This window comes from Podarcis raffonei, chromosome 6, assembly GCF_027172205.1.
Source record: "Podarcis raffonei isolate rPodRaf1 chromosome 6, rPodRaf1.pri, whole genome shotgun sequence".
Classification (NCBI taxonomy): Eukaryota; Metazoa; Chordata; class Lepidosauria; order Squamata; family Lacertidae; genus Podarcis; species Podarcis raffonei.
In genome coordinates this window covers 83,262,409-83,275,993 of record NC_070607.1, presented here as the reverse complement: position 1 = coordinate 83,275,993, position 13,585 = coordinate 83,262,409, and the positions used below count along the sequence as shown (strand labels likewise).

Here is a 13,585-nt window from a genome sequence, read left to right as displayed (position 1 = left end):
AGGTATCCCTATCAGCAAAAGTAACTGTCATCAGCAAATGAGAGCCAAATCAGTAGCAGGGGTACCATCAATACAACATTATGTTTTGGGTAAGCCATAAAATAGCCAGTCAGTTAAGCTTCCTGGGTGACTGGATATTTTCCTTGAACCCAGACGTGCCTGGAATTTCCTCCCAGGATACAACTGTTATCACTAGTGAAACTAAACCCACTGCATCAACATAGCATGAGAGACAGAACGCATTTGGGCTACAGCTGTAGCAGCACTGGCTGTAATATGATCCCACACTATACTGTTTTTTAAAAAACGAAGTCCCAGGAGATTGCTTCTGCTCTGCCTTATTGAGGATGCATTTTGCTTTGGGAAGAGAACAAACTCCTGCAGCTAGATAACTGGTTACATCTGGTGAGCTAGAAGACCAAATTTAATTGCATCAGTGCAACAGCTAATGCCATATGCTAATAAAATTTACATCAATGGGGATGCAGTTTGACAAGCACCACATCAATATTTGTTTTTCTGGAGTGGTTACAAGGGTTTCTTTGAACGGTGCCATTGGATTTTAATGTCCATGCTGTATTTTATTTCATAGCTGTGATTTAAGGTATTCTGTCTTTCTGTTCGGTCATCTTTTGTTGCAATATAGCAATGCTGCATTACATTTTATACTAAGAGTAAAATAAAAGTTGAAGATGACATGGTGACCATATCACAGCCGCTAATAATGGTGCTGGTTCTTTTTAAGGTTGTGTATTTTGTTGATTCCTGATTTATTATTTGTTCTAACTGTCTTGTCAGTAAACTCAGGACCTCTCCAGACATCCATTTTATGTGAATTCATGATTATTTGTGCTGATGGTGGTATTGGGGCGATTATTTGCAATCCTGCTTTCAGTGGGGCAAACGTACTGATGTATTTCCAAACAGTGCATCTCCCCAACTTCCTCCTGAAACCCTGTAACATTCCATACCACAAATGCTCGCTGGTCATAATTTGCTGTGCCATAGCACAAGAGTGCCCCTTCAGACTCCTTCCCAACATTGCAGCGGCATCTTCCAACAACTAATAAAGCGGACTGTCCAGTATAAATCCACCACTAATGAACACCCACAAAAAGTCTGGAGGGGTCGTCAACTGATGCAATTTCTATTACTACTGTTAATAACACCACAGGCTAAGTAGCTAATGGTTACTTCACTCTTGAATTTAAGCGTGAAACTGCACATTGTGATGCAAACAATGGGCTGCTGGCAAGTAAAGCAGCTCTGTGTTCAGTTTTCTCCTTTTTCCTTGTGACTATTTTGCTAATCTTGCCCACATGCTTGACAACACAGCTTTATGGGTTTCCCCAACTCTGCTCCACATAACTGACTGCCCCCTGGTCAGCAGCAGAGTAGCACATTATGTTGGTCAATACCATGGGAAATTTCACTTCACGCTACCAAGGAGAAATGGCAGAACTGGATCACAGACTGCCACCTTTCAGCAGCAACTTTCTGCTGCCTAACATTCAGTTCCTCCCCAACATCTAATGTTATGGGTTACCGCACCAGTGAGTAAACAGGCAGTAGGGATTTCATAGCCTACCTCCTTGGCACTTTGTTAATCACAGTGTTGCAGAAATTCCACCATTGCCATGCCAAAAGTGGAATGAGCAGCGATATTTACAGATACCATGGGCATGTGAATCTGAACTTTATCCATACATACAATGAAATCACTTGTACTCTTGCTATGCTATACCACTTCATGCTGCAGGTAGGTGGGATGGCATGTCTGAAGTTTCTCTCACATAAAAATAAATGCCATGCATGTAGAAATGTAGCATGCCAGGGGAAAAGGTTCTAACCTAATTTTCCACCTGGCATGCTAATTTTCTTTGGGAAGGGATCTGATGGTCTGTTTGTTTAAGTCATTTGTGGGCTATCAACAGGTCTCAAAGTAGTTTATATCACTGAAGCAGTTTGTTAGCTTTTATAAGCAGCCAAACATATTCAGGAAGTTACCAGAAAGGATTTTCTCCAAGGAAACTCTAAAATCTAGTTGTGTTTCACAGAAGGTGGGAGTGGCATCCAGGGTGCAAAAATCCAACCTGTTTGCTATAAAATCTGTCTCTTTAAGTTTGAAATAAATGTTCATCCTTCTGAGATGATGGCTCTTATTCCCGTAAGTGATTCTGAATTTCTAAAGTAGGCCATCTTAATTTATCTATATGCATTCCACTGTTCCTTAACATTTGTTACAAATAACCTGCAGACTCCAACAGATGACATCGAGGTGATAAACACGGAGAGGATCGAAGCATCTCCCCAAGCCCCAGCTAAAGTCGAAAGCAGAAGTCAGGAAGCAGCAGAAGTAAAGTCCAAAGGAGATGAGAAGCCCAGCAAAACTAAGGATCTGAGGAAATTATTTAAATTGGTAAGAAGGGTATTTTTGAATCTGTATGGGAGAAGGTATAAAGTATGACCTGGAAGGGATTAATTTGTAAAGTATTTGAAATAGCCAAACAGAGTAGTTAGAGTACCGCAACATTTGCTGGTGGCCTATGGCGGAGCAATTCCTCTCATGATCTCACCTCATGAGGTGAGCACGTACATCTGCTCCTTCAGCAAGGTCTCCTTCATGATCTGACCAGTTCACCTCTCTTCCTTACTCCCACCCCCTGCAACAGGCATTATATTAGAAACAGTCAGACCTATAAAGTCACCACCTCCATAAGTCATACAACAGATAATGGGCCCTTAGAAGTTCCAGACAGGTGTGTATTGTGGAACCAAAACTCTTCATACATGCAAGTTTCTTGCATTCACTATGACACTGCCAGCATCAAAATGCCAATGTATAATTTCCTCCCATTTAACCCACATTTACCCTGATTTCTGGAGAACCTTAAGGCCATTCCCTCTTCTAAATGTTTGTTGATTTTTCACCCCATACACTCAGTCAAACAGCGCCCACCAGTGAACTCTAACAGGACCTGCCCAAAGTTGTTGCCTGCCTTCAAAATCGCAGCAAGCCTATAAAGAACACCTGAGGAAATGAGAAGTCTCCACATTTGCCCTAAATTGACATGTTTAAGGGGCTCCGTAGATTGGCAAGAGGGAGGCATGCATTATCTGGATTGGATTCATTTGAAAAAAGTTCACAAAAAGTTCACAGGGTTGGGGCTAAGGAATCTAGCTAGCATTGCCTGTTAAAGTCCTCTGTAACCACAGTACTACAGAAACATGGTAAGAAGAAATGCATCTAACCCTTTGTTATTCTAGCCAGTCAGAGGTGACGCAGTAGTAGTTGCTCCAGAAGAGGTAAATGGGCAAGCCCCTGATGCCCAAGTAAGTGTATGGATTCGATCTTCTCTTGGTGATGGGTTCAGCTGGTATCTACTTCCAGAGCCTCACTTTGCTGTTTCTTCTTTCATGATAGCAGAACTCATCTGTCCATTGAGCATGATTTGTTCAGCCTCTGACCAATTGTGTTCCATACTTCACTTCCTTCATTTTTTGCAGCTGAATTTGGGACTCTTGGGTTTAAAAACTGTCACTATCGCCTTTGGAAACAAATCTCTGTATCCATAATTGCAGTCAAAACTAAAATTAATAAATTGTTTAGGTTTTTAAATGACCAGATTTATCAAAAGCACTGCAAGCATATATCCAATAGTTCATTTTATACATTTCTAAAGAACCTCTAACATCATTTTAAGCTGTCAGGTCTTTACAAAAATTCAACGTAAGGATAAATAAAGACAATTCCGTCTTATCTGTATGTTTGTTCTCAAGTTTGTCTTAAAACCCTCCCTATGTTCTTATTTTTATGTGTAGTGCATGTCGGTCTGGCATCTGTGTAAAGTTCTTAATACTGTATCAAGTCCATTCACTTCATATTAACTTAGTTTGCTATTTCTTCTACAGTAGTGAAATAATACATTTAAAAGTTAATGGGCTGTATCCAACACCGCTGTTCTGCTCACACAGCAGATTTTCACTTATGCAGAACTTCTCCCTTCTCTCCTTTCAGCCCCTGATCACCCTCAATAACTGTTCCAGAGGGTTGGGGGACTTCCGGAGCAGATTTGGGGTGGAGGGCGTCACAGGAAGAGAAGAGGAAGGTCCTATCTTGCAAGTGGAACTCATGTTCCATTGCAAAAGCGAACTTCCAACTAGTATATTAATTTACTGCATTTAATTAAAGGTTAGCTCTTTATCTTGCAACCAGTGATTATAAGTACATTTGCTTCTTTTTACCAGTTATGTACTGTTAAAACCTTTGCCACCATTAATACATAACAAAGTAGAAATGGCTGTACTGCAGTCTTCATATACTGGATCAAATGATTTGAGATTTAGTACCTGATGTGGACAGGACAGGCAGCAGACTGATAGCTTTCATTTGTGAAATGTGGATACTCCTTGCTGTCCATTGTGAACCACAAAACACAGGCCTATTGCTGAAGTCTGTGAGCTAGCAGAGGCTTATCTTTTGGGGGCTCAGGGGTCCCATTGGCCCATCACAACCCCTCCAGGGGCAACATGACATTGGAAGATGCACCCAGTGTGTGGGGTGTGTAAGCTCTCTGGATGAAGGACTGACTGCCCATGAACCATATATACGCCACTGTGAGCTCTTTGCAGGAAAATAAGTGTAACAAATAAACATCCCTTCTCCGTTTGCACTGGGTAAATAGGGGACACTTACTTTTCTTTACGATGTTTGGTGCTGGGCATTGCACTGGTTGTTATCAATTCATTTAGCCGACCGTCCCTTTCAGTAAGCCTTGAGGCCTTACGTTATAACACTGTACATATGCAATGTGCCTACAACACTTCAGCGTTGCTAAGGGAACATTTCCCAATCAGCTCCATTTAACTTCATGGTGGTGGCAACAATATAGAGCCCTGAAAGAAGAGGGGAGAGGTCACCGCACAGCAAAAAACGTGCAGAAGCAGACTCTTTGCTGCACCACTCTGGAGCACTGCCAGTGCAAGGGCCCATTTGTCCTCTGGTGGGGGCATCCACTCCTTGGATACTCTGCTATCACTTTCCTGATCTTTACTGAAATGCAGTCCACCAAAGGTTGAAGAGTTTGATTGATTCAGGTCTCGAGTCAATTAAAATCTCTGGGGCAGACGTGAGTAGAATTCGTCGGGAAAACTATGATCCCGTTAATCTGGTTTTCCTTTCTCAAGAAATGCGAGCTGCCTACAAGCTGAGACAGATTGTTGGGTCTGGATCAGCTGTTAGGAAGGGGAGTGATACAGTTCATTATTTACAGCTTTCCTTTTCTATTTCCCTGCGTTCTTTCCTTCAACATTAAAATGTGCCAAATTTGCTGCTTTGAAACATGCTGATATTCTGCCTGATTCAAAGATAAGATGATATCCTGAACATGCTCTTTCCACTTAGCTCAAGGGCAACCTTTTCTTGACACCACCGTTTGTTCTTCACAGTCAGCTGAAACTTGTGAAGAGGAGGAGTGGGATGATCTTAGAAATCACAGGGTGGCTGCAGTGGGGTTGCATTTTAAAAAATGCAGAGCTCCTGTGTTTTTAACAGTTTCGCTGCAGGTGGAAACGGGGGGGGGGACCAATTCTTTCCTCATAACTGTACATCCTTAGCAATTGCTAGAAGTTCATATACTTCCTTTAGTGCTTCCCCAACCCACCTTTCCCTTATGTCAGTCCCTCAGCTTTTAGTTCAAGCCAGCCATGAATAGTTTGTGTAGACATAATGGCCCAGTCTGCATGGAACACTAAACCAGATCATGGCTTAGTGTGAATGAGCAGGCATGTGGTTTCCTGGACAGAACTGCTTTGCTTCTTCTCTGGTCCTGCTGCTGCCTGGCTGCAGAGAACCAAGCCATGGTTTGGCTTAATGTTACATCCTAACCCAGGCTCATTGTTTAACTAGCAGACAAACTAGGAACTGAAGCCAAAGTTTGGCTTACTGCTCATAGTTTGCTTGCTTGCATTAAGCCATGGTTCAGTCAGCTATCCCTAGCCTTTAGTCATGGTTTGTTGTAACCATGGTGGACAATGATGCACCTAAGCTAACCTTTGTTTCAAATACTGGGCTTGTGTTATCACAGTGGTTAACGGTGTTGCTGATAAAAACTGTAGGTATTGGGAGAAACTGAAGAGCTACAGAGAGAAGAAGAGAAGAGTTACAGTGAGGGCAGGAGTGCCAGCATGGCCCCGCGACCATGGTTGCCTGGGGCCACGGGTGCCATGCAGTGTGCATGACCATGGCACCAAAATTTGTAGGTGCCCGGCCCCTTCATGGGGAATTTTGTGGGTGCTCCCAGGGTCCCAGGGAGTTGGCAACTATGGGTGAGGGTCTCTGCAATCAAGCAGCCCACACCTACATCTCTTAATTGTGGTTTGAGTCTTGAGCAAGGCACTGCTTGTGCACCAGCCTAGACAATAAAGTAGGGATGTTTGAAAAGAAACAGCATGGGAACTTTCTTCATGCAGACTCCAGAAGCTGATTCTGCAATCTGTAAATGTTATTATGCCAGAGGTATGGATTCAGAGGTTTCATATACCAAGGCATGCTGCCCAAGCAAATTAAATTCAGAATGTTTTTTAAAAAAATAATAATAATTAAAACTTAAGAGTTTTACGTTAACCCAGAGGTTGCCTATAAACCCTGAAAATATCATGACCTGTGACTTTCAGCCACCTTTAAAGCATATGTGTGGCTTCCAGATGTATAGCTTGGGCATAACATCCCAGATGCACAATAGTGACTAAAGGCAGGGAAAGGGGTGCATATTATTTTGTTTCACTTTGTAATCTAACATTGCCGTTCACTTCCTCTTTCTTTTAAACAAACTGTAGCATTTTGTTGTGAACCTTTTTGAACTTTGTCCATATCCTGTTCTTATTTCACTCCCTTTGCTATAGTGAACTGTCTTGTAATCGTTGTTACTTTGGAAACAATAATAATAATATTTTTAAAATGAATGAATGTAAAAAGTCATGTTTTCTCCATTTGCAATTCCATGCAGAATTTTCTATGGCATTGGACTACCTTGACCAAATCATGGCTTGTCAATCTTCTGGTGGAGTATTGTAATTTTACACTGTGGAAATTTGTCCATGCAATCTTTCTCTTCTGTAGCCCAGTGTCATTTATCTGTTATCTTGATCTTTCAAATCTTTCTCTGTCTCTGTCTCCCATCTTTTGGTTTCATGCTTCCTGGCTTGGGAAGAGAACACTGTTACTGCTTTGTTGTAATGCTGTTGTTGCATGCATGCATGAGAAAACATTGTGTCTCTAGGGTTGTGTTTAGATGGTAACTTCCTAGGCTCCAGATTATAGATCCTATTATTATGCAAATTATACCTGCTGACATTTCCTACTCTGCATAACTATGAAAGGTGCAGGAGCCCTGATCTCCTTTGCATCTGGCCAGCCTAGTTGCCAACATGAGAAACTGCATTATACAAAGTCAGGCCAGAAATCTATATAGTTCAGTACTGACTACACTGATTGACAGTGGCTCTGCAGGATTTGAGAAAGGGGTTCTCCAAGCCTTACCTGGAGATGCCAAGGATTTAACTAGGGCCTTCTGCATGCAAATAAAGTGGTCCCATTAGGGATTCCAAATTTTAGGGTTCGTAGTTAATGTTAAGTCCGAACCCTGTGTTTGATGTATCAATTACTCATTTTGTGGGGTGCTGCGAAATGTGGGGTTTTGCTGCAAAACAACTGCAGAGGTTTGGCACAGGTTTGGAGGGGATTCCAAATTTGGGGGTTCATAGTTCATGTCCAGTACGAACCCTGTGTTTGACGTATCAATTACTCATTTTATGGGGCGCTGCAAAACACAGGGTTTTCGCTGCAAAACAACTGCAAAACTTTGGCACAGGTTTGGAGGGGATCCTAAATTTTGGGTTCGTAGTTAATTTCCGAAAAGAAAGTGCTCTGTCACAAAAATGGGGGTACCTTTTTGGTTTAGGAAGCTGTGGCGGTTATTGCAGTGTTAAGCAGTGCCCCATGCAAATCCCACATTCATCTGCAGCTGGTTCCACTCAATTGGGTGAGCGGCATTGATTTAAACAGCCCATGTGTCTTGCCATGTGGTTCAAATATTGCCGCAGCCTTGAAGTCACTAAGCAGCCTTCAGCAAACTGCTACCTCTTAGCCTCAGAACTCCATCTATAATATGGGAGTGGCAGTCACCCTGGGCTGCTTTAGAGGATTGTTGTAACTACTACCAAGGTTATATTTGTGGCGTGCTTTGGACACTCTCTAAAAACATGTTAGGAAACGCTGTTTGTGGGATGCCTGAATAAGATCCATCTAGACATGGCCCTAACTTAAATGCCTTTCCTCAATTTTTTATTATGCATGGAGAAATATAAAAACAACAGACATGTGTAAAAAGAAATGCTGTGCAGAAAGCCACTTGTGCATTTTCCTCCACGAGAGTAGTCCCACAACTGTAAAAAGGGCAACTTGTGTGTGAGAGAGAGGGGGGCAGGGGGGCAGGCAGAACATTATGATGTGCAGCCCGATCCTATGCATGTGCAGGGAGAAGTAAGCCCTACCATGGCTCTTATTTCCTCATTAAGTGTGCATAGGATTGCAGCAAATAGATTTTCCACCATTTGGGTTGCATGTGCATTGGAGGCGAGGTAGCTTTAATTTTAAATAAACTGGGGGGCCTCCTGCCAAATGCATTTCTTTCTTTCTTTCTTTTAAAAAATAACTGCTGTTTGAAACTGCTTTAGACACTGGACTTCAAAGACAGGCCCTTGACCCAGGCTGAGAACAGAGAACCTGTGGCTGAGAGGAGCCAAGAGAGTTCAACAGAGAACCAGCAAGGAAACAAACAGGAAGCCAAAGACCAGCCAGACTCCACAGAGCAACAAACAGCCGAGACAGACTCCCTTCAGAATGGAGGGGAAGCTGCGAAGGAAAACACTGTGAAGAGGATAGAGAAGAGACAGTCATTCGGAGGGTTTTTTAAGGGCCTTGTACGTTACCTTTCATTTTTCTTTAGCAATCCTGATGTAGCCACCATTCTGGGAAGCTTTTGTGTATAAGCATGTTGGGTCTTAGCCTCCGAATCTGTTCCCAGGAGTTCACTTGTATGCCACAGTTTGCCAATTGGGGTTGTAATGTGTTTGGTAAAGAGCAGGGCCGGTGCGAAATTTGAGAGGGGCTGGGCAAGGAGCCTTCTCCTTAGGCATGGGCAAATCTCTCAATTTTGGTTTCTCATTTTTCCAAACTTATATTCAGTTCTCCATGTTTCCATAGCAGTTTTCAACTTTTTCTTTTTTAAGTCCTCTGAAAAAAAATATCTGGGTTTTCTCCTAATCTTCCATAGCAGTTTTCAACTTTTTCTTTTTTAAGTCCTCTGAAAAAAAATATCTGGGTTTTCTCCTAATCTAAACACTTTTGTGTGCAATTTTGCCTTATATACACATTTTTGCAAACAATTTTCCTACTATGATGCATTCTTGCATGGTGTTTCTGCATTTTAGTACACATTCCCCTTTTTACACATTTTTATAAACAATTTTTGGTTGGAGAACTGAATTGCAAAATTCAGAAAAGTCTGGATTTTGATGGATAATTGTGTTATGGTTCATGCATTGTTTGGGGACATACAAATTAGATGTTTTTGCACTAAAATTGCATAAAAATGCAAGTAAGGTAAATTTCTCCCTACTACTACTCCTCCCTAACCTTGTCCTAAGTGGGGTGGCACTTAGTCCAGTATTGAAAAGAGAAACACTGGGTAAAAAGGCTGATTCAACAGCCGCCACCATCATACATTTCCTGTGAATCTTGGACTGTGAACCTGACTGCCTGTTTTACATCTTTTCTTCTGCTGGATCAATCCCAATTCTTACCCCTTCCCATCTCCTGTTCATATATGTGTCAATTCTTACCCCTTCTTACCCCTGCCAATTCTTACCCCTTCCCATCTCCTGTTCATATATGTGTCATGTCTTCTAGATTGTGAGCCTTTGGGCAGGATACTTTGTGCTTTATTTTTTCCAATTGCTAATCATTTAGCAGGGGGCACTAAATTAACAACAGCAATACATACGTGTATATACTGAAAGCACTTTGACTTCATCTCTTCCAACTACTTGCTATAAGGAAAGCTAAAGGGATAAGCAGAGACTCCTAGAACCTCTTGGAGGCCACTGCTAATAACATCATTTATTTGAGCCTTCCTTATACATATGAACGCTAATGGTGATTTTTTTTTAACAATATATGTACATAGGGTCAAAACTTTTAATATGTTAGAACTGGCAAATCTACACTGGTCTAAGCTCTTCTTGCCCACCAGATCAGATAAGGCCCCACAACATACTGGCTTTCTGCATGAATAATTCAAACCACATGAAGGTTATCTTATGAATGACATTAAATGCAAAATAAACTTTCCTGAGACATGAGCTTTCAGATGCTACAGCCAGGACTGTATGTTTTCTGTGATTCTGCAGAAGCACAGAGAAAGTGCAAAATGGGATCACTGGGTGCATAACCTCGTCTTTCTTTTCTTAAAAACCCAAGCTTCTAGTCCTTTTGCTTACCAACCTTAAGTTGCAAGCATGCAAGCAGTCTCTGACTCAAAGAGGTGCTGAATAAGATTTCCAGTAGTCTGGGTGTCCTGGCTCCTCCCCATAACTTACTGGTTATGGACATATTACAGGTTTTCTTTTGATACATTTTTTTTCACTCAGCATTGTGCAGAATTGTTTTTAAGTGAAAATTTACACACAGCCTGTTTCACTGTCTGTATAACATGGGCTACAAGCTTAGTAAGAATGTAAGTGGAAAACGCCTATGTGAGGCTCCAGCATAATCAGCATCTTAGCATCTTCATCAATATCTTTACATCTCTCTCTCTGTTTTTTTCCCCTGTCAACAGAGCCCCAAACGGATGTCCGATGCCGAAGTACAAACAGATCCAGTATCAATTGTGCCTTTTGTGAAACCCAAGTAATGAATACACCGAACCAAATGACAGATTGTTGGATCTCCGCCATCATTTTCCCCCACCCATGCAGTGTAAAAAAGGAGACTTCCTTCGGTTCATTTCTCTTCCTTCCACCCCCTTGCTTCATATGGTTGTTGCCAAACAATAGCTGCGCTAGGCTCAAGCAAAGACTGGTGTACATTCTGGATTTCTTCAGAAGGTTTTCTTCAAATAGGCTAACTTAAAGGTCACAGAAAAGCAATGGAGAAACTCTTAGAGTTGAGGACAGCTCAGCTGCTGGGAAGGTTAATGGGAAAGGAAAAGACAAGAGAGTTGTGTCAGTCCAAGGGGTAGGGAGAGCAATATTGACTATGGCCACCAACATAAAAATCCTCACGACATAAAAGCTCACCATTCTTAGGGCAAAGCCAGATGTTACTTTAAAAGCTCTATTATCAACCACATCTGTGTATGTGTGCCTTTTAAAATTGAATACCAGGGGCATGTGGGGAGGGGAGGTTTATCCCTCCTCCCCATCTACGATGCTGATTAAAATTAACCAAAAGGAGCATCTTCTCCCACTCTGTCAAAGCTAATTGCTGTTAGTGGAGGGCAATTTTTGTCAGGATTGCATCTGGGAAGAGAATTGTTAAGGTTCCCTTTCCTTCAGGCTGCAGTCCCCATGAAAATTGGGGAGGCGGGGCAAGCATGTGCCTGGTCTTGAGTTTTTCAAAACAAGATGTGGTTGCTAATTAGAGCATTAAAGTAATGCTTGGTTTCGACCGGAGACTTCTGCTCCCACATCTGGCCCTGTCATGCCATCTTATGGCAGGGTCCCCCCCCCCATACTCTGTCTCTGGGCAGCCTCACTGAACCAAGACATATGTCTCTGATGACCAGATCTTAATGTGCATGCCTTTGTCCAGGGCTGAGCCCAGCAGATTGATCCACTTCACATCCCCTGCAAGGGGAAAGCAAAATTATGAGAGTCTCTTATTACCCCCAGCTGCAATAAACATGTTGGGCAGCTAATTAGAGCTGCCAAATTTAGTGCACCCAGTTAGCATATTCATAATTTCACAATATGCAGATTGTGTTTCCCTGGTTTGCAGGCTGATCACAGCCCTAACCGTGCCTTATCCCAAGCCTGTATTCCAAGCTCTCCCTGCATGTGTACCTATGCAGATAAGGTCTACTTGTATGTGTACCTATGTGTACCTATGCAGATGTCTACTGGTTAACAATCTTTACAGCACATCATACCATTTTAATCTGGACTGATTAGCATAACAGTGAGCACGCAGCAGTGTTGCAGTCAAGTGGTATAGAATCCTTCCTTGTCATAAGCGTGGAGAATAGTGCAAACTACGTTGGTCAGGGAGATGGTGTTCAAAGCACAAAGTTTGCGTTGGCCAGCAAAACTGCAACCTGAAGATTCAGATCTTCCCACTTGCCTATCTCTGAACATGGGGAAGTTATCTTATACTGTGTGAGACCATTGGTCCATCTAGCTCAGCATTGCCTCCTCTATATGGTCACAGCCCTCCAAGATCTCAGGTCTTTCCCACCCAATATGTGAGATTGAATCTGTCACCTACAATATTGCAAAGTATGAGTTCTCTCACTATGCTGTTGTTCCTTTCGATTGCCTGTGGCTACTCTAGGAATCAAAATCAGTTTCAGTTGTGAGTTTTGTAGATATATGGTCATGTGAGATAGACAACCTTTTAAGTCTTCTTACACCTCTCTGTAACCTGGCGCAGATATAATGGGCATGGTTAGCATTTGTTGCTAACCCTGGTTCTATCCTTTGCAGTGAAAAGATCTAGTTTTCCTAGTTATGTTCTATAACCAGAGAATAGCTCAGTTCAGTTAATCAGTCTCAGCTTCATAAATATGTGGTTTCATAACCTGTGCCTTATGAAGCCTGAAACAATTGTCCAATGTATATAGGGCGAACTTGTTGCCTTAACCGTGGTTTGGTCATTACAGATGCAGTACATAACCACAGCTAATGTAAACTATGGTTTGCAAACACACTTCAGTCCTTAGTTTCCCACCCTATTTTCCAGGCAACTCTTAATGATCATCTAATTAATCAGATGCAGTGCTTAACCATGGTTAAGAAAACAAACCACAGTTAAGTGTTATGTCTGCATAGGCTAATGTGGAAAATGGAATGATTATTCTAACAAACAAGGTAAGAAAACATTCTAAGCCTGCAATTCTAAGCAAAATACAATTACTCAGAATTAAGATTTATTGAACAGTAAACATTGCATTGGGTTGCACAGCATAATAAGGGTCCTGTTTAAAATAATTATAGTTAGATGGAGGTGATAAGAAGGATTCTGTTTTTGTGGCAAAATTATGTGGAGGTATAAAGTATAAAGCTTTTAAAATCATCATTTGATAAATTGAACATTGATAAGATTTTTTTTTAAAAAAAAAAAAGTTTGTGGTTATAAGTGCCAAGGTCATATAACTCAACTTTTAAGAGTGTGCTTCAAATTGATTTTCAAGTTATTAATATTGAAAAGGCTGAAATGTACAGGACTTCTAACTCATTCTCATCTATTTTCTTCCTTGATGTAATAAAATGGGGGGAAATTAGCTTTTGAAAAGAAAGTGATTAAAGT

General features: G+C 41.6%; 1 protein-coding gene across 4 annotated transcripts in view; it reads left to right on the top strand.

Annotated features, from left to right (window-relative positions):
* The window catches only part of BCAS1 (brain enriched myelin associated protein 1), a 52,949-nt gene extending 40,931 nt beyond the window's left edge, over nt 1-12,018 (top strand). For 2 of the 4 annotated variants that reach the window (XM_053394289.1, XM_053394287.1), the window contains 4 exons: nt 2,258-2,419; nt 3,268-3,333; nt 8,737-8,982; nt 10,899-12,018. In XM_053394289.1, coding sequence (XP_053250264.1) covers nt 2,258-2,419; nt 3,268-3,333; nt 8,737-8,982; nt 10,899-10,973 — 549 coding nt within the window. In that variant the 3' untranslated portion in view covers nt 10,974-12,018. The remainder of the gene's footprint in view (nt 1-2,257; nt 2,420-3,267; nt 3,334-8,736; nt 8,983-10,898) is intronic. The other 2 variants (XM_053394288.1, XM_053394290.1) reach the window with 2 other exon arrangements.
* The last annotated feature ends 1,567 nt before the right edge of the window (nt 12,019-13,585 follow it).